The 21,443-nt window shown below is 48.5% G+C and overlaps 1 protein-coding gene across 2 annotated transcripts in view; it reads left to right on the top strand.

The window, feature by feature from the left end:
• The window catches only part of hdac3 (histone deacetylase 3), a 79,416-nt gene that overhangs the window by 43,171 nt on the left and 14,802 nt on the right, over window positions 1-21,443 (top strand). For both annotated transcript variants that reach the window (XM_059990715.1, XM_059990716.1), the window contains 5 exons: window positions 4,201-4,274; window positions 6,557-6,621; window positions 10,663-10,752; window positions 12,693-12,751; window positions 13,361-13,440. In XM_059990715.1, the coding sequence (XP_059846698.1) occupies window positions 4,201-4,274; window positions 6,557-6,621; window positions 10,663-10,752; window positions 12,693-12,751; window positions 13,361-13,440 (368 nt within the window). The remainder of the gene's footprint in view (window positions 1-4,200; window positions 4,275-6,556; window positions 6,622-10,662; window positions 10,753-12,692; window positions 12,752-13,360; window positions 13,441-21,443) is intronic.

Genomic DNA, 21,443 nt, shown 5'->3' with positions numbered 1-21,443 from the left:
GAAAATTCAAACGTCAGAGGTGCAGAGGGACTTAGAGTCCTCATGCAAGATTCCTGGAAAGTTAATTTCTGTGGTAAAGATGGCAAATGCAACACTGACAATTATTTAAGGGGGAATAGAATATAAACCCAAGGATATAATGCTGAGTCTTTTCAAGACACTAGTCAGGCCACACGGAGTATTGTCAACAGTTTTGAGCCCCATACCTGAGGAAGAATGTGTTGTCATTGGAGAGAGTCCAGAGGAGGGTCATGAAGATGATTCCAGAAATAAAGGGGTTAACGTATGAGCAGCAATTGGCTGCCTTGGGCTTGTCACTGGAATTTAGAAGAATGCATGGGGATCTCATTGAAACCTACCATATGTTGAAAGGACTCAGTAGGGTGGATGTGGAGAGGATGTTTCCTATGGTGGGGGTATTCAGAGTTAGATGCCACAGTCTCACAATTGAAGGGTGACATTTTAGAACAGGAAGAATCTTTTAGCCTGAGAGTGGTGAATCTGTGGAATGCTCTGTCACAGACTGCGGTGGAGGCCGAGTCCGTGGGTATATTTAAGGCGGAAGTTGATAGTTTCCTGATCGGTCAGGGCATCAGGATATAGTGAGAAGGCAGATGAATGGGGTTGAGTGGGATCTGCAGACATCCATGATGGAACGGTAAAAACATAAAAACATACAGGCCTTTCGGCCCACAAAGCTGTGCCGAACACGAACCTACCTTAGAACTACCTCGGCTTTACCCATAGCCCTCTATTTTTCTAGGCTCCATGTAACCATCCAGGAGTCTCTTAAGACCCTATCGTATCCGCCTCCACCACCGTCACCAGCAGCCCATTCCACACACTCACCACTCTATACGAGAGAGAAAAAAAAAATACCCCTGACATCTCCTCTGTACCTACTTCTAAGCACCTTAAAACTGGTCCTTCGTGCTAGCCATTTCAGCCCTGGGAAAAAGCCTCTGACTATCCACACGATCAATGCCTCTCATCATCTTATACACCTCTATCAGGTCTCCTCTCATCCTCCGTTGCTCCAAGGAGAAAAGGCCGAGTTCACTCAACCTGTTCTCATAAGGCATGCTCCCCAATCCAGGTAACATCCTCGTAAATCTCCTCTGCACCCTTTCTATGGCTTCCACATCCTTCCTGTAGTGAGGCGACCAGAACTGAGCATGGTACTCCAAGTGGGGTCTGACCAGGGTCCTATTATAGCTGCAACATTACCTCTCGGCTCCTAAACTCAATCCCACGATTGATGAAGGCCAATGTACCGTATGCTTTCTTAACCACAGAGTCAACCTGTGCAGCAGCTTTGAGTGTCCTATGGACTCGGACCCCAAGATCCCTCTGATCCTCCACATTGCCAGGAGTCTTAACATTAATACTATAATTAATATTAATATTAATACTCTCCAATCATATTTGACCGACCAAAGTGAACCACCTCACACTTAACTGGGTTGAACTCCATCTGCCACTTCTCAGCCCAGTTTTTCATTCTATCAACGCCCCGCTGTAACCTCTGACAGCCCTCCACACTATCCACAATACCTCCAACCTTTGTGTATTCAGCAAATTTTACTAACCCATCCCTCCACTTCCTCATCCATATCTTTTATAAAAATCACTAAGAGTATGATTCCCAGAACAGATCCCTGAGGTACACCAGTGGTCACCAACCTCCATGCAGAATATGACTTGTCTACAACCACTTTTTGCCATCTGTGGGCAAGCCAGTTCTGGATCCACAAAATAATGTCCCTTGGATCCCATGCCTCCTTACTTTCTCAATAAACCTTGCATGGAGTACCTTAACAAATGCCTTGCTAAAATCCATATACACTACATCTACTATACTCCCTTCATCAATATGTTAAGTCACATCCTCAAAAAATTCAATCAGGCTCGTAAGGCAAAACCTGCCTTTGACAAAGCCATGCTGACTATTCCTAATCATATTATACCTCTCCAAATGTTCATAAATCCTGCCTCTCAGGATCTTCTCCATCAGCTTAGCAAACACTGAAATAAGAAACTGCTTTATATTTTTGGCTAGTTTGTCCTCATATTTCATCTTTTCCCTTCTTATAGCTTTTTTAGTTGCCTTTTGTTGGATTTTAAAAGCTTCCCAATCACCCAACTTCCCACTCATTTTTGCTACCTTATATGCCCTTTCCTTGGCTTTTATGCAGTCCTTAACTTCCTTGGTCAGCCACGGTTGCCTACCACTGCCATTTGAGAACTACTACTTCTGTGGGACGTATCTATCCTGTGCCTTGTGAACTATTCCCAGAAACTTACGCCATCTCTGCTCTGCCGTCATCCCCGCCAGTATCCTCCTCCAATCCACTTGGGAAAGCTTGTCTCGCATGCCTCTGTAAGTCCCTATAATTCCATTGCAATTCTGATACATGTGTCTTATGCTTCTCCCTCTTGTATATCAGTATGAATTCAATCATATTATGATCACTGCCTCCTTAAGGTTCCTTTACATTAAGCTCCCTAATAAGATCTGGGTTAATCGCAACACCCTATCCAAGATAGCCGTTCCCCAAATACTCCCTGTGTGTCCGAGCAGAACTCTCCCACAGCTGACTGTACCTCAAGGTCGCTGTCACTGGAGTGTTTGAAAGAAGGTTTCTCTTTTTCCCGTCGTTGCCTGCAAAGAGTTTTTTCGTTTTCGTTGTGGAATGGGTTTCCTCCGGCCGCTCCGGTTTCCTCCCACATTCCAAACACTTCACTCAGAGGGTGGTGAGAGTGTGCAATGAGCTGCCAATGTAAGTGGTGCATGCGAGCTCGATTTAGCTGCTTCTGAAGAGTTTGGATTGGAGGGGCATGGAGGGCTGTGGTCCTGGTGCAGGTTCAGCACGGACTAGGTGGGCTGAAAAGCCCATTTCTGTGACTGTGACATAGGAGCAGAACTAGGCCATCTGACCCATTGAGTCTGTTCCGCCATTCAATCATGGCTGATCCTTTTTTTTTAATCTCCTCCTCAACCCCAGTTCCCAGCCTTCTCCCTGTAACCTTTGATGCCACAAGAACCTATCAGTCTCTGCCTTAAATAAACCAACAACCTGGCCTCCACAGCTGCCTGTGGCAACAGATTACACAAATTCACCATCCTCTGGCTGAAGAAACTTCTCTGCATGTCTGTTTTGAAAGGGCACCCCTCTATCCTGAGGCTGTGCCCTCTTGTCCTAGACTCTCCCACCATGGGAGACATCCTTTCACATCTACTCTGTCTAGGCCTTTCAACATTTGACAGGTTTCAATGAGATCCCACCTCATCCTTCTGAATTCCAGTGAGTACAGACCCAGAGCCATCAAAAGTTCCTCGTATAATAACCCTTTAATTCCTGGAATCATCCTTGTGAACCTCCTCTGGACCCTCTCCAATGCCAGCACATCGCTCCTGAGATGGGGGCCCAAAGCTGTTCACAGTACTCAAGGTGAGGCCTCACCAGTGCCTTATAAAGCCTCAGCATCACATCCCTGCTCTTGTATTCTGGACCTCTTGAATGCTAACATGGTATTTGCCTTCCTCACCACTGACTCAACCTGCAAGTTAATCTTTAGGGTGTTCTGCACAGGGACTCCCAAGTCCATCAGCATCTCAGAATCCTGGATTTTCTCCCCATTTAGAAAATAGTTGGCATATTTATTTCTACTGCCAAAGTGCATGACCGTGCATTTTCCAGCATTGCATTTCATTGTGATGTACGGTTAGCAGGTTAATTGGTCACATGGGTGTAATCGGATGGCACAGGAGGGCCTGTTACCATGCTGTATCTCTAAGTGATGTGTCACTTCCACTTGTTTAGCGCAGTCTGAGGGTTGTGCTGAGGGGGAGGGTAGCAGCTTGCAACTGTTGCCACACCTCTGGTGCAAACGTAGCATTCCCACAACTCACTAACCCACACCCGGATTACTTTGGAATGTGGGAAGGAAGTGGAGCACTCGGAGGAAAAGTGCGCGGTCACAGGGAAAATGTAGAGGCAGAGGTGGGAATCACCCCATTTGATGGCACTGTGAAGCCTGAAGCTAACTGCTGTACTACTGCACTGCACAGAAGGTTGCACCATGAGCTTGTGTGGGAAGTGATAAACAGATTGGACAGCTAGAGAGCAGTGCACTCCACTGTAGGTGAGTGAAAGTGGCTGAATGTTCTAACCTGATGCTGATGTCCTTGTGTTTCAGGCTACAGACTGCTGTTCCAGCCCGTTATCAAGCAGGTTGTGGATTTCTATCAGCCAACCTGCATAGTGCTCCAGGTAACATTCTTGCCATTTGCTAATTCACCAAAACCCATAGAGTAACAGCAAATCAGGATGGGGCCCTGCTGTTGCTGTCACTCCACCCGTGTCTCGAGTGAGGGGCATTTCCTCCTCCTCTTCTCCCATTCCATTCAACACACCTATTCTATGGTTATTTCTTGTCCCACATCAGCCCCCTCTGATGTACTCACGACACTGATCAGCCCACTCTGATCCATAATGTACTGGTTAGGCACAGGAGTACATTCAGCCAGAGACTCATTCCACCGAGATGCAACACTGAGCGTCATAGGAAGTCATTCCTGCCTGTGGCCATCAAACTTTACAACTCCTCCCTCAGAGTGTCAGACGCCCTGCGCCAATAGGCTGGTCCTGGACTTATTTCCACTTGTCATGATTAACTTATTATTTAATAATTTATGGTTTTATATTGCTATATTTTTACACTATTCTTGGTTGGTGCGACTGTAACGAAACCCAATTTCCCTCAGGATCAATAAAGTATGTCTGTCTGTCTGTCTGTCTCTTCATTGCTGACACGGCTCATCCCAGTGTCCTGTTCTGTAGGCATTCATTTTCCTATGCCATTACTGGCCTCTCCTTGGAAACCTCGCTATTGATTCCTCGCCTGGCTGTACTGGGGTCAGTCGTTCATCTGTGTGGAGCATCACATTTCAGAGCAGGCTTCTGACTTTTTGCTGTCGTAGCTCCATAAAACCCTGGTTAGGCCCCACTTGGAGTATTGTGTTCAGTTCTGGTTGCCTCATTGTATGAAGGATGTGGAAACTTTAGAGAGATTGCAGAGGAGATTTATCAGAATGCTGCCTGGGCATCAGTGTTTGGATCTCTCTCCCTGCCCTTCCAACTCACCTTCCCCCACTCCCTCTCCTCCTGCACCTCCCCCTTTTCCAGTCCACCTTTCTCCCCTTCACCTCTCTCTCTGTTCTGTGGGTGTCTGGGTTTCCAGGATGGAGATTTATGTGGCCATACCTGGCATTCTCTCCCTCGCCCTCACCTTTCCCCTCCCCTCCCCCCTTAACCCCTCTTTCCCTACCAGTCTCCCTCCCCTACTCCCCTCTGTCCTCTCCTGCCTTACCCTTCTCCCCCTCTCCTGTTCTCCCCCCCCGCCCTTCCCCCCCCTCCCTCTCCGAGGTTCACCGGTGGGCGCCAGGGTTTTCAGGGATGGGAATTCCCGTGGCCACCCCGACGTATCCCTCTCCCTCTCCGAGGTTCACCGGTGGGCGCCAGGGTTTTCAGGGATGGGAATTCCCGTGGCCACCCCTGACGTATTCCTCTCCCTCTCCGAGGTTCACCGGTGGGTGTCAGGATTTTCAGGGATGGGAATTCCCGTGGCCACCCCTGACGTATCCCTCTCCCTCTCCCTCTCCGAGGTTCACCGGTGGGTGTCAGGGTTTTCAGGGATGGGAATTCCCGTGGCCACCCCAACGTATCCCTCTCCCTCTCCGAGGTTCACCGGTGGCTGTCAGGGTTTTCAGGGATGGGAATTCCCGTGGCCACCCCTGACGTATCCCTCTCCCTCTCCCTCTCCGAGGTTCACCGGTGGGCGCCAGGGTTTTCAGGGATGGGAATTCCCGTGACCACCCCTGACGTATCCCTCTCCCTCTCCCTCTCCGAGGTTCACCGGTGGGCGCCAGGGTTTTCAGGGATGGGAATTCCCGTGACCACCCCTGACGTATCCCTCTCCCTCTCCCTCTCCGAGGTTCACCGGTGGGTGTCAGGATTTTCAGGGATGGGAATTCCCGTGGCCACCCCAACGTATTCCTCTCCCTCTCCGAGGTTCACCGGTGGCTGTCAGGGTTTTCAGGGATGGGAATTCCCGTGGCCACCCCTGACGTATCCCTCTCCCTCTCCCTCTCCGAGGTTCACCGGTGGGCGCCAGGGTTTTCAGGGATGGGAATTCCCGTGACCACCCCTGACGTATCCCTCTCCCTCTCCCTCTCCGAGGTTCACCGGTGGGCGCCAGGGTTTTCAGGGATGGGAATTCCCGTGACCACCCCTGACGTATCCCTCTCCCTCTCCGAGGTTCACCGGTGGGTGTCAGGGTTTTCAGGGATGGGAATTCCCGTGACCACCCCTGACGTATCCCTCTCCCTCTCCCTCTCCGAGGTTCACTGGTGGGTGTCAGGGTTTTCAGGGATGGGAATTCCCGTGGCCACCCCCGACGTATCTCTCTCCCTCTCCGAGGTTCACCGGTGGGTGTCAGGGTTGGTGAATCATGCGGCCGTTCCTGACGCTTGCCTCTTCTCTCTCTGTTGCAGTGCGGTGCGGATTCCCTCGGCTGTGATCGGCTCGGTTGTTTCAATCTCAGTATTAAAGGGCACGGGTAACTTTGACTTTTCCTGTTCTGCATGCTGTGATCTGCACTGTGACCAGAGTCATCCTTGTCACATAGTGATAGAACACTACAGCACAGAAACAGGCCCTTTGGCCCGTCTAGCTTGTGCCAAGCTATTAACCTACCTCATCCCATTGATTACACACAAGCCATGGACCTCCACACCCCTCCCATCCATGTACCCTTCTAAACTTCTCTTAAATGTTGTAATCAAACCCACTTCCACTGGCAGCTCATTCCCTCTGAGTGACAAAGATCTACCACAGGTTCCCCTTAAATATTTAACCTTTTTCCTTAACCTGTGACCCCTAATTCTCATCTCATCCAATCTCAGTGGAAAAAGCCTGCTTGCATTTACCCTATCTATACCCCTCATGATTCTGTATACTGAAATCAAATTTCCCCTCATTCTCCAACACTCAAGGGAATAAAATGTTGATCTATTCAGCCTTTCCCTGTATCTCAGGCCCTCAGGTCCTGGTGACATCCTTATCATTTTTTTCATTTGCAGTTGAATGCAGTCAGCATTGATTTAATTGGATGTTGTGAGCAGAAACGGGTGGTGGGGAGGCAGCAATGCTCACCTATAGGGTGTGATCTGTAGTATGGGTCATTACAGAACGTTACAGAGCTCAAAACTGCAGTGTGGATCATTACAGCACGTTACAGAATCGAAACCTGCAGTGTGGATCATTACAGCACGTTACAGAGCCCAAACCTGCAGTGTGGGTCATTACAGTACGTTACAGAGCCCAAACCTGCAGTGTGGGTCATTACAACACATTACAGAGCCCAAACCTGCAATGTGGGTCATTACAGTACATTACAGAGCACAAACCTGCAGTGTGAGTCATTACAGTACATTACAGAGCCCAAACCTGCAGTGTGGGTCATTACAGTACATTACAGAGCCCAAACCTGCAGTGTGGGTCATTACATTACAGAGCTCAAACCTGCAGTGTGGGTCATTACAGTATGTTACAGAGCCCAAACCTGCAGTGTGGGTCATTACAGTACATTACAGAGCCCAAACCTACAGTGTGGGTCATTACATTACAGAGCCCAAACCTGCAGTTTAGGTCATTACAGCACATTACAGAGCCCAAACCTGCAGTGTGGGTCATTACAGTACATTACAGAGCCCAAACCTGCAGTGTGGGTCATTACATTTCAGAGCCCAAACCTGCAGTGTGGGTCATTACAGTACATTACAGAGCCCAAACCTGCAGTGTGAGTCATTACAGTACATTACAGAGCCCAAACCTGCAGTGTGGGTCATTACAGTACATTACAGAGCCCAAACCTGCAGTGTGGGTCATTACATTACAGAGCCCAAACCTGCAGTGTGGGTCATTACATTATGTTACAGAGCCCAAACCTGCAGTGTGGGTCATTACAGTACGTTACAGAGCCCAAACCTGCAGTGTGGATCATTACAGTACATTACAGAGCCCAAACCTGCAGTGTGGGTCATTACAGCACATTACAGAGCCCAAACCTGCAGTGTGGGATTACAGTACGTTACAGAGCCCAAACCTGCAGTGTGGGTCATTACAACACATTACAGAGCCCAAACCTGCAATGTGGGTCATTACAGTACATTACAGAGCCCAAACCTGCAGTGTGAGTCATTACAGTACATTACAGAGCCCAAACCTGCAGTGTGGGTCATTACAGTACATTACAGAGCCCAAACCTGCAGTGTGGGTCATTACAGTACATTACAGAGCCCAAACCTGCAGTGTGGGTCATTACATTACAGACCCCAAACCTGCAGTGTGGGTCATTCCATTTCAGAGCCCAAACCTGCAGTGTGGGTCATTACAGTACATTACAGAGCCCAAACCTGCAGTGTGGGTCATTACATTTCAGAGCCCAAACCTGCAGTGTGGGTCATTACAGTACATTACAGAGCCCAAACCTACAGTGTTGGGTCATTACAGTACATTACAGAGCCCAAACCTGCAGTGTGGGTCATTACAGTACGTTACAGAGCCCAAACCTGCAGTGTGGGTCATTACAACACATTACAGAGCCCAAACCTGCAATGTGGGTCATTACAGTACATTACAGAGCCCAAACCTGCAGTGTGAGTCATTACAGTACATTACAGAGCCCAAACCTGCAGTGTGGGTCATTACAGTACATTACAGAGCCCAAACCTGCAGTGTGGGTCATTACAGTACATTACAGAGCCCAAACCTACAGTGTTGGGTCATTACAGTACATTACAGAGCCCAAACCTGCAGTGTGGGTCATTACAGTACGTTACAGAGCCCAAACCTGCAGTGTGGGTCATTACAGCACATTACAGAGCCCACACCTGCAGTGTGGGTCATTACAGTACGTTACAGAGCCCAAACCTGCAGTGTGGGTCATTACAACACATTACAGAGTCCAAACCTGCAATGTGGGCCATTACAGTACATTACAGAGCCCAAACCTGCAGTGTGAGTCATTACAGTACATTACAGAGCCCAAACCTGCAGTGTGGGTCATTACAGTACATTACAGAGCCCAAACCTGCTGTGTGGGTCATTACAGTACATTACAGAGCCCAGACCTGCAGTGTGGGTCATTACGTTACAGACCCCAAACCTGCAGTGTGGGTCATTCCATTTCAGAGCCCAAACCTGCAGTGTGGGTCATTACAGTACATTACAGAGCCCAAACCTGCAGTGTGGGTCATTACATTTCAGAGCCCAAACCTGCAGTGTGGGTCATTACAGTACATTACAGAGCCCAAACCTACAGTGTTGGGTCATTACAGTACATTACAGAGCCCAAACCTGCAGTGTGGGTCATTACAGTACGTTACAGAGCCCAAACCTGCAGTGTGGGTCATTACAACACATTACAGAGCCCAAACCTGCAATGTGGGTCATTACAGTACATTACAGAGCCCAAACCTGCAGTGTGAGTCATTACAGTACATTACAGAGCCCAAACCTGCAGTGTGGGTCATTACAGTACATTACAGAGCCCAAACCTGCAGTGTGGGTCATTACAGTACATTACAGAGCCCAAACCTACAGTGTTGGGTCATTACAGTACATTACAGAGCCCAAACCTGCAGTGTGGGTCATTACAGTACGTTACAGAGCCCAAACCTGCAGTGTGGGTCATTACAGCACATTACAGAGCCCACACCTGCAGTGTGGGTCATTACAGTACGTTACAGAGCCCAAACCTGCAGTGTGGGTCATTACAACACATTACAGAGTCCAAACCTGCAATGTGGGCCATTACAGTACATTACAGAGCCCAAACCTGCAGTGTGAGTCATTACAGTACATTACAGAGCCCAAACCTGCAGTGTGGGTCATTACAGTACATTACAGAGCCCAAACCTGCTGTGTGGGTCATTACAGTACATTACAGAGCCCAGACCTGCAGTGTGGGTCATTACGTTACAGACCCCAAACCTGCAGTGTGGGTCATTCCATTTCAGAGCCCAAACCTGCAGTGTGGGTCATTACAGTACATTACAGAGCCCAAACCTGCAGTATGGGTCATTACATTTCAGAGCCCAAACCTGCAGTGTGGGTCATTACAGTACATTACAGAGCCCAAACCTACAGTGTTGGGTCATTACAGTACATTACAGAGCCCAAACCTGCAGTGTGGGTCATTACAGTACGTTACAGAGCCCAAACCTGCAGTGTGGGTCAGTACATTACAGAGCCCAAACCTGCAGTGTGGGTCATTACATTTCAGAGCCCAAACCTGCAGTGTGGGTCATTACAGTACATTACAGAGCCCAAACCTGCAGTGTGCCCGCTATTTTTTATTTGGAGATGCAGTGCAGAACAGGCCTTTCCAGCCTTGCCACCCTGGCAACCCCCAATTTAACCCTAACCTAATCATGGGACAATTTACAATGACCAGTGGGAGGAAACCTACACATTCCACGGGAGGACGTACAGATTCCTTACAGACAATGTTAGAATTGTATTCAAACACTAACGCCCCAAGCTGACGTATTGTCACGTTAACCATTGGCAATAATGGAGTTTGTTGTACTTGCAGGGACTGTGTGGAGTTTGTGAAGAGTTTCAATATCCCTCTGCTGGTGATGGGTGGCGGGGGCTATACTGTCCGCAACGTTGCCAGGTGCTGGTAAGTGCTGTCGGTTGAGTTTCAGGTTCAGATTCTTTTACTTATCACGTGTACATTGAAACATCCAATGAAATATGATGTTTGGGGGGTGGGGTATCGTGGAACCGCTTCGTCGAGCACCAACGCTCTGTTCACCACAAAAGGCAGGATTTCCTGGTGGCTAATCATTCCACTCCCCATCCCCATCTCCATCGCTGAAGCTTTATACGACACTAGTCGGGTCGCATATTGTCAACGGTTTTGGGCCTCTTATCTCAGAAAGGATGTGTTGTCATTGGAGAGAGTCTAGAGGAGATTCACAAGGATTATTTTGGGAATGAAAGGGTTAACATATGAGGAGTGTTTGGCAGCTTTGGGCCTGTACTCACTGGAATTTAGAAGAATGTGGAGGCATCTCATTGAAGTCTACTGAATGTTGAAAGGAGTCGATAGGGTGGATGTGGACAGGCATCCTCAAAATTGAGGGGCAACCTTTTAGAACAGAAGTAAGGAGGAATTTTTTTAGTCAAAGTGTGGTGAATCTGGAATGCTCTGCCGCAGACAGTGATGGAGGCCAAGTCCGTGGGTATGTTCAAAACAGAAGTTGATAGATTCCTGATTGGGCATACGAAGGGATATGTTGAAAGGGCAGGTATATGGAATTGAATGGGATCAGGGATCAGCCATGATGAAATGGTGGAGAAGACTCGATGGGCTGAATGGCCTCATTCTACTCTTATGTCCTATGGTCTTATTCTGACGTCTCGGTCCATGGTCTCACAATGAGATGACTCTCAGGTTGGAGAAGTAACATCTCAGACTCCACCTGGGTAGCCTCCAACCTGGTGGCGTGAATATCGATTTCTCCAACTTCCAATAATTCTTTCCCCCTCTCCCTTCTCTCTTTTTCCATTCTCCATTCAGGTTCCCCTCTTATCCCTTCTCTCAACCTCCCTCTGGTTCCTCCCTCCCTTCCTTTTCTCACATGGTCCACTCACCTCTCCTATCAGATTTCTCCTTCTTCAGTAATTTACCTTTTCCATCGATTAATTTAATATCAGAGAATATATACAGTCTACAACCTGAAATCCTCACTCTTCACAGACATCCATGAAACAGAGAGAACAAAACCCAAAGAATGAATGACAGAAAAAAGTTTGAATCCCAAAGCCCCCCCACCACCCACAATGCAAGCAGTAGCAAAGCCCTCAGAAACCATGGTCCAGAGTCCATCAGAAGCTACCGTCCAGAATCTCATAGAAGTTACTACAAGATGCTGAAGTGCAGACCACTCGATGAGTTCCAAAAGTGAGAACCCACCGCCCGTGAAGAATGTAGTTTGAGCGCAGCTGTAGATCATAGTCTCCGACAAGACCCCAGCCACCTTGAAAAGGAGAAAAAGAGATATGAGAACAGGAGATTTAAACTGGTTCGCAAATGGATTCAAAGAAGTCACCCAGGTCTGCCATCTTTAGCTCCTCCCAGCTTAGACAATAGGTACAGGAGTAGGCCATTTGGCCCTTTGAGCCAGCACTGCCATTCAATGTGATCATGGCTGATCATCCACAATCGGTACCCCGTTCCTGTGTTCTCTCCATATCCCTTGACTCCGCTATCTTTAAGAGCTCTGTCTAACTCTTTCTAGCTTCTTACTTCATTCCCCTCCCACATTTCCCCCTCACTTGGTCTCACCTATCACCTGCCAGTTTGTACTCCTTTCCCTCTCCCCTCTTCCTCATTCTGGCTTCTTTTCCTTTCCGGTCCTGATGAAGGGTCTCGGCCTGAAACGTCAACTGTTTATTTCACTCCAAAGATGCTGCCTGACCTGCTGAGCTCCTCCAGTGTATTGTATGTGTTGCAAGCACATGATATATTGAAAAAGACAGGAGAAGCAGGCTCCCAGTGTGGTTGTTGGAAACCAGCTTTCTGTTCATTGTTCTCTCTCTCTCTGTCTCTCCTAGGACATTTGAAACTTCGTTACTGGTTGACGAGGAGATCAGCGATGAGCTGCCATATAATGGTAAGTTAACTGGTGTCAGAGGTGCTAAACAGGTAAAGTTAGAATGTAACCATTCAAACCAGGTTACCGATGAGCATCAAAACATAGTTAATGAGCAGTGGGGAATTCATTGCCACAGATGGCTGAGGAGGCCAAGTCACGACCATATTTAAAATAGAGATTCATGGGTTCTTGATGAGACTGAGCATCAAAAGCTAGCAGGAGAATGGGGTTGAATGGGATAATAAATCAGTGAGGATGGAATTGTGGAGCAGGCGGTGAGTTGAACGGTCTAAGTCTGCTCCTATGTATTATGGTCTTGTGGTCTAACGAATGCTGAGTTCCGGTGAGAGCCAGCACCGAATCTATCCTGGGAGTGGAATTGTGCCTGTGCTGTGGTCAATTTTGTCAGAGCTCGGAAGGAGGGATGAGGCACAGTGTGGTCAGCAACACCGGCAGTAACTCAACAACAGTCCTGATGAAGGGTCTCGGCCCGAAATGTAGACTGTTTATTCCCCTCTGTAGATGCTCCCTGACCTGCTGAGTTCCTCCAGCATTGTGTGTGTGTTACTCTGGATTTCCAGCATCTCCGAGTCTTTTGTGTTAACTCAACAATTCCCTCTTCCTCAGAATACTTTGAATACTTTGCACCAGACTTCACGCTTCACCCGGATGTGAGCACCAGGATTGAGAACCAGAACACAAGGCAGGTTAGTGCTTGGCCCAAGTACCCAGCCTGTATCTGGTAGGTGGTACATTTTACTTGTGAAACTTAGTGAGGTGAGAGATGTCAGTGCAGGAACATAAATGCTGTTTGGTTATCTTTTACCAAAGCGGGGACAGCATAGATCCGAGACAGTGGAGTTCCCTCCACACCATCCCAACACACACTCCTGGGGTCAGACAGGGTGAAACTCCCTCTACACTGTCCCATCACACACTCCTGGGGTCAGACAGGGTGAAACTCCCTCTACACTGTCCCATCACACACTCCTGGGGTCAGACAGGGTGAAACTCCCTCTACACTGTCCCATCACACACTCCTGGGGTCAGACAGGGTGAAACTCCCTCTACACTGTCCCATCACACACTCCTGGGGTCAGACAGGGTGAAACTCCCTCTACACTGTCCCATCACACACTCCTGGGGTCAGACAGGGTGAAACTCCCTCTACACTGTCCCATCACACACTCCTGGGGTCAGACAGGGTGAAACTCCCTCTACACTGTCCCATCACACACTCCTGGGGTCAGACAGGGTGAAACTCCCTCTACACTGTCCTATCACACACTCCCGGGGTCAGACACAGAGTGAAGGCATCTGACCTACAAAGGGTTGTGAGGACTGCTGAGATCATCAGGGACTCTCTTTCACCCATCAGAGATATTCATTAGAAGTGTTATATACAAGGTATACAAGGAAGCTAAAGCTAGTGGGAAGATAGAGGATTGGGAAACATTTAAAAAATTATGGAAGGAAACTAAGAAGGTCATGAGGAAGGAGAATATGAATTATGATTGGAAGCTGGCGAGTAATATCAAGAAGACACTAAAAGCTATTAAGGATATAAAAGGTAAAAGAAAGTTGAGGGTAGATAGAGGACCAATAGAAAATGATGCTGAAGATATTGTAATGAGAGATACAGAGATGGCAGAGGAACTGAATGGTTATTTTGCATGTCTTCACAGAGGAAGACATCTGCAGTATACCAGACATTCAAGAGTATCAGGGAAGTGAAGTTTGTGCATTGAAAATTACGACTGAGAAGGTGCTCAGGAAGCTTAATGGTCTGAGGATGGATAAATCTCCTGGATCTGATGGAATACACCCTCGGGTTCTGAAGGAAGTAGCTGGAGAGATTGTGGAGGCATTAACGATGATCTTTCAAGAATCGATAGATTCTGCCATTGTACTGGATGACTGGAAAATTGTAATGTTACTCCACTACTAAAGAAGGGTGGGAGGCAGCAGAAAGGAAACTATAGACCTGTTAGCCTGACATCAGCGGTTGGGAAGTTGTTGGAATCGATTGTTAGGGATGAGACTACAGAGTACCTGGAGGCACATGACAAGATAAGCCTGAAAGGAAAATCCTGACTGACAAAGATACTGCAATTCTTAGAGGGTGGACAAAAGAAATGCAGTAGATGTGGTGCACTTGGATTTTCAGAAGGCCTTTGATGAGGTGCTGCAAATGAAGCTGTTTAGCAAGATGAGCCCATGGAATTACAAGGAAGTTACTAGCATGGGTAGAGCATTGGCTGGTTGGCAGAAAACAGAGTAGGAACAAAGGGCCCTATTCTGGCTGGCTGCCAGTTGCCAGTGGAGTTCCATGGGGTCAGTGTTGGGACTGCTGCTTTTTACGATGTATGTGAGTGATTTGGATTATGGTATTAATGGATCTGTGGCTAAATTTGCCAATGCTACAAAGATAGGTGGAGGAGTGGGTAGTGTTGAGGAAACAGAGGGCCTACAGGAGAATGAGAGGGGATATTATAGAAACATTCCAAATGTTAAAAGGCCTGTACATGTTAGATATGGCAAAGTTATTTCCCATGGTAGGGAGTCTAGGACAAGAGGGCACAACTTCAGAATTGAAGGACATCCGTTTAGAACAGAGATGTGGAGAAATTACTTTAGGCAGGGGGTGGTAAATCTGTGGAATTTGTTACCACAAGTGGCTGTGGAGGCCAAGTCATTGGGTGCATTTAAGGCAGAGATGGTTAAGTTCTTGATTAGCCAGGGCATCAAAGGGTATTGGGAGAAGACAGGGGAGTTGGGATGATTGGAAGAATTCAATCAGCCCGTGATTGAATGGCAGAGCAGAATCGATGAGCTGAATGGCCTACTTCTGCTCCTATATCTTATGGTCATGTGTATGGCGGTGCTTAGCATCATCAGGGACTCACTTTCAACCAACAGAGATATTCATTAGAAGTGATATTTACAGCAGTGTTTAGCATCATGAATCATTCCCCCCACCCCATCCATCCAACAATCACATTCTCAGTGACCCCCCCATCCATACATCCAACAATCACATTGTCAATGAACCCCCCCATCCATTCATCCAACAATCACATTCTCAGTGACCCCCCCATCCATACATTCAACAATCACATTGTCAGTGACCCCCCCATCCATCCAACAATCACATTGTCAGTGACCCCCCACCCATCCAACAATCACATTGTCAGTGACCCCCCCATCCATACATCCAACAATCACATTGTCAGTGACCCCCCCATCCATCCAACAATCACATTGTCAGTGGACCCCCATCCATCCATCCAACAATCACATTGTCAGTGACCCCCCCATCCATCCAACAATCACATTGTCAGTGGACCCCCATCCATCCATCCAACAATCACATTGTCAGTGACCCCCCCCCATCCATCCAACAATCACATTGTCAGTGACCCTCCCATCCATCCAACAATCACATTGTCAGTGACCCTCCCATTCATCCAACAATCACATTGTCAGTGACCCCCCCCCATCCAGCCAACAATCACATTGTCAGGGACCTTCCCATCCATCCATCCAACAATCAAATTGTCAGTGACCCCCCCCCATCCATACATCCAACAATCACATTGTCAGTGACCCCCCCCATCCAGCCAACAATCACATTGTCAGGGACCTTCCCATCCATCCATCCATCCAACAATCAAATTGTCAGTGACCCCCCCCATCCATCCAACAATCACATTGTCAGTGACCCCCCCATCCATCCATCCAACAATCACATTGTCAGTGACCCCCCCATCCATCCATCCAACAATCACATTGTCAGTGACCCCCCCATCCATCCATCCAACAATCACATTGTCAGTGACCCCCCCATCCATCCATCCAACAATCACATTGTCAGTGACCCCCCCATCCATCCATCCAACAATCACATTGTCAGTGACCTTCCCATCCATCCATCCAACAATCACATTGTCAGTGACCCCCCCATCCATCCATCCAACAATCACATTGTCAGTGACCCCCCCATCCATACATCCAACAATCACATTGTCAGTGACCCCCCCCATCCATCCATCAATCACATTGTCAGTGACCCCCCCATCCATCCATCCAACAATCACATTGTCAGTGACCCCCCCATCCATCCATCCAACAATCACATTGTCAGTGACCCCCCCATCCATACATCCAACAATCACATTGTCAGTGACCCCCCCATCCATCCATCCAACAATCACATTGTCAGTGACCCCCCCATCCATCCATCCAACAATCACATTGTCAGTGACCCCCCCATCCATACATCCAACAATCACATTGTCAGTGACCTCCCCCATCCATCCATCCAACAATCACATTGTCAGTGACCCCCCCATCCATCCAACAATCACATTGTCAGTGACCCCCCCCATCCATACATCCAACAATCACATTGTCAGTGACCCCCCCATCCATACATCCAACAATCACATTGTCAGTGACCCGCCCAACCATCCATCCAACAATCACATTGTCAGTGACCTCCCCCATCCATCCATCCAACAATCACATTGTCAGTGACCCCCCCCCATCCATCCGTCCAACAATCACATTGTCAGTGACCCCCCCATCCATCCATCCAACAATCACATTGTCAGTGACCCCCCCATCCATCCACCAATCACATTGTCAGTGACTTCCCCATCCATACACCAATCACATTGTCAGTAACCCCCCCAACCATCCAACAATCACATTGTCAGTGACCCCCCCATCCATATATCCAACAATCACATTGTCAGTGACCCCCCCCATCCATCCATCCAACAATCACATTGTCAGTGACCCCCCCCATCCATCCATCCAACAATCACATTGTCAGTGACCCCCCCATCCATCCATCCAACAATCACATTGTCAGTGACCCCCCCATCCAACCATCCAACAATCACATTGTCAGTGACCCCCCCATCCATCCATCCAACAATCACATTGTCAGTGACCTTCCCATCCATCCATCCAACAGTCACATTGTCAGTGACCCCCCCATCCATCCATCCAACAATCACATTGTCAGTGACCCCCCCATCCATACATCCAACAATCACATTGTCAGTGACCCCCCCCATCCATCCATCAATCACATTGTCAGTGACCCCCCCATCCATCCATCCAACAATCACATTGTCAGTGACCCCCCCATCCATCCATCCAACAATCACATTGTCAGTGACCCCCCCATCCATACATCCAACAATCACATTGTCAGTGACCCCCCCATCCATCCATCCAACAATCACATTGTCAGTGACCCCCCCCATCCATCCATCCAACAATCACATTGTCAGTGACCCCCCCATCCATACATCCAACAATCACATTGTCAGTGACCTCCCCCATCCATCCATCCAACAATCACATTGTCAGTGACCCCCCCATCCATCCAACAATCACATTGTCAGTGACCCCCCCCATCCATACATCCAACAATCACATTGTCAGTGACCCCCCCATCCATACATCCAACAATCACATTGTCAGTGACCCGCCCAACCATCCATCCAACAATCACATTGTCAGTGACCTCCCCCATCCATCCATCCAACAATCACATTGTCAGTGACCCCCCCCCATCCATCCGTCCAACAATCACATTGTCAGTGACCCCCCCATCCATCCATCCAACAATCACATTGTCAGTGACCCCCCCATCCATCCACCAATCACATTGTCAGTGACTTCCCCATCCATACACCAATCACATTGTCAGTAACCCCCCCAACCATCCAACAATCACATTGTCAGTGACCCCCCCATCCATATATCCAACAATCACATTGTCAGTGACCCCCCCATCCATCCATCCAACAATCACATTGTCAGTGACCCCCCCCATCCATCCATCCAACAATCACATTGTCAGTGACCCCCCCATCCATCCATCCAACAATCACATTGTCAGTGACCCCCCCATCCAACCAACAATCACATTGTCAGTGACCCCCCCATCCATCCATCCAACAATCACATTGTCAGTGACCCCCCATCCATCCAACAATCACATTGTCAGTGACCCCCCCATCCATCCATCCAACAGTCACATTGTCAGTGACCCCCCCCCCATCCATATATCCAACAATCACATTGTCAGTGACCCCCCCCATCCAAACATCCAACAATCACATTGTCAGTGACCCCCCCCATCCATATATCCAACAATCACATTGTCAGTGACCCCCCCCCATCCAAACATCCAACAATCACATTGTCGGTGACCTTCCCATCCATCCATCCAACAATCACATTGTCAGTGACCCCCCCCAACCATCCATCCAACAATCACATTGTCAGTGACCCCCCCCCATCCATATATCCAACAATCACATTGTCAGTGACCCCCCCCATCCAAACATCCAACAATCACATTGTCGGTGACCTTCCCATCCATCCATCCAACAATCACATTGTCAGTGACCCCCCCCATCCAAACATCCAATCATCACATTGTCAGTGACCCCCCCATCCATCCATCCAACAATCACATTGTCAGTGACCCCCCCATCCATCCAACAATCACATTGTCAGTGACCCCACCATCCATCCATCCAACAATCACATTGTCAGTGACCCCCCCATCCATCCAACAATCACATTGTCAGTGACCCCCCCATGCAGCCAACAATCACATTGTCAGTGACCCCCCCATCCATCCAACAATCACAATGTCACTGACCCCCCCATCCAACAATCACATTGTCAGTGACCCCCCCAACCATCTAACAATCACATTGTCAGTGACCCCCCCCCATCCATCCGTCCAACAATCATATTGTCAGTGACCCCCCCATCCATCCATCCAATAATCACATTGTCAGTGACCCCCCCCATCCATCCATCCATCCAACAATCGCATTGTCAGTGACCCCCCCCATCCATCCAACAATCACATTGTCAGTGACCCCCCATCCATCCATCCAACAATCACATTGTCAGTGACCCCCCCCCATCCATCCGTCCAACAATCACATTGTCAGTGACCCCCCCCATCCATCCATCCAACAATCACATTGTCAGTGACCCCCCCATCCATCCACCAATCACATTGTCAGTGACCCCCCCATCCATACACCAATCACATTGTCAGTAACCCCCCCAACCATCCAACAATCACATTGTCAGTGACCCCCCCATCCATATATCCAACAATCACATTGTCAGTGACCCCCCCCATCCATCCATCCAACAATCACATTGTCAGTGACCCCCCCATCCATCCATCCAACAATCACATTGTCAGTGACCCCCCCATCCATCCATCCAACAATCACATTGTCAGTGACCCCCCCATCCAACCAACAATCACATTGTCAGTGACCCCCCCATCCATCCATCCAACAATCACATTGTCAGTGACCCCCCATCCATCCAACAATCACATTGTCAGTGACCCCCCCATCCATCCATCCAACAGTCACATTGTCAGTGACCCCCCCCCCATCCATATATCCAACAATCACATTGTCAGTGACCCCCCCATCCAAACATCCAACAATCACATTGTCGGTGACCTTCCCATCCATCCATCCAACAATCACATTGTCAGTGACCCCCCCATCCATCCATCCAACAATCACATTGTCAGTGACCCCCCCATCCATCCACCAATCACATTGTCAGTGACCCCCCCATCCATCCAACAATCACATTGTCAGTAACCCCCTCAACCATCCAACAATCACATTGTCAGTGACCCCCCATCCATATATCCAAGAATCACATTGTCAGTGACCCCCCCCATCCAAACATCCAACAATCACATTGTCGGTGACCTTCCCATCCATCCATCCAACAATCACATTGTCAGTGACCCCCCCCCAACCATCCATCCAACAATCACATTGTCAGTGACCCCCCCCATCCATCCAACAATCACATTGTCAGTGACCCCCCCATCCATCCATCCAACAATCACATTGTCAGTGACCCCCCCATCCATCCATCCAACAATCACATTGTCAGTGACCCCCCCATCCATCCATCCAACAATCACATTGTCAGTGACCCCCCCATCCATCCATCCAACAATCACATTGTCAGTGACCCCCCCATCCATCCATCCAACAATCACATTGTCAGTGACCTTCCCATCCATCCATCCAACAATCACATTGTCAGTGACCCCCCCATCCATCCATCCAACAATCACATTGTCAGTGACCCCCCCATCCATACATCCAACAATCACATTGTCAGTGACCCCCCCCATCCATCCATCAATCACATTGTCAGTGACCCCCCATCCATCCATCCAACAATCACATTGTCAGTGACCCCCCCATCCATCCATCCAACAATCACATTGTCAGTGACCCCCCCATCCATACATCCAACAATCACATTGTCAGTGACCCCCCCATCCATCCATCCAACAATCACATTGTCAGTGACCCCCCCATCCATCCATCCAACAATCACATTGTCAGTGACCCCCCCATCCATACATCCAACAATCACATTGTCAGTGACCTCCCCCATCCATCCATCCAACAATCACATTGTCAGTGACCCCCCCATCCATCCAACAATCACATTGTCAGTGACCCCCCCCATCCATACATCCAACAATCACATTGTCAGTGACCCCCCCATCCATACATCCAACAATCACATTGTCAGTGACCCGCCCAACCATCCATCCAACAATCACATTGTCAGTGACCTCCCCCATCCATCCATCCAACAATCACATTGTCAG

The sequence above is a fragment of the Hypanus sabinus genome, chromosome 15 (genome assembly GCF_030144855.1).
Source record: "Hypanus sabinus isolate sHypSab1 chromosome 15, sHypSab1.hap1, whole genome shotgun sequence".
NCBI lineage: Eukaryota > Metazoa > Chordata > Chondrichthyes > Myliobatiformes > Dasyatidae > Hypanus > Hypanus sabinus.
Note: the sequence above shows the minus strand (reverse complement) of the source record. Positions and strands in the feature narration are given on the sequence as shown.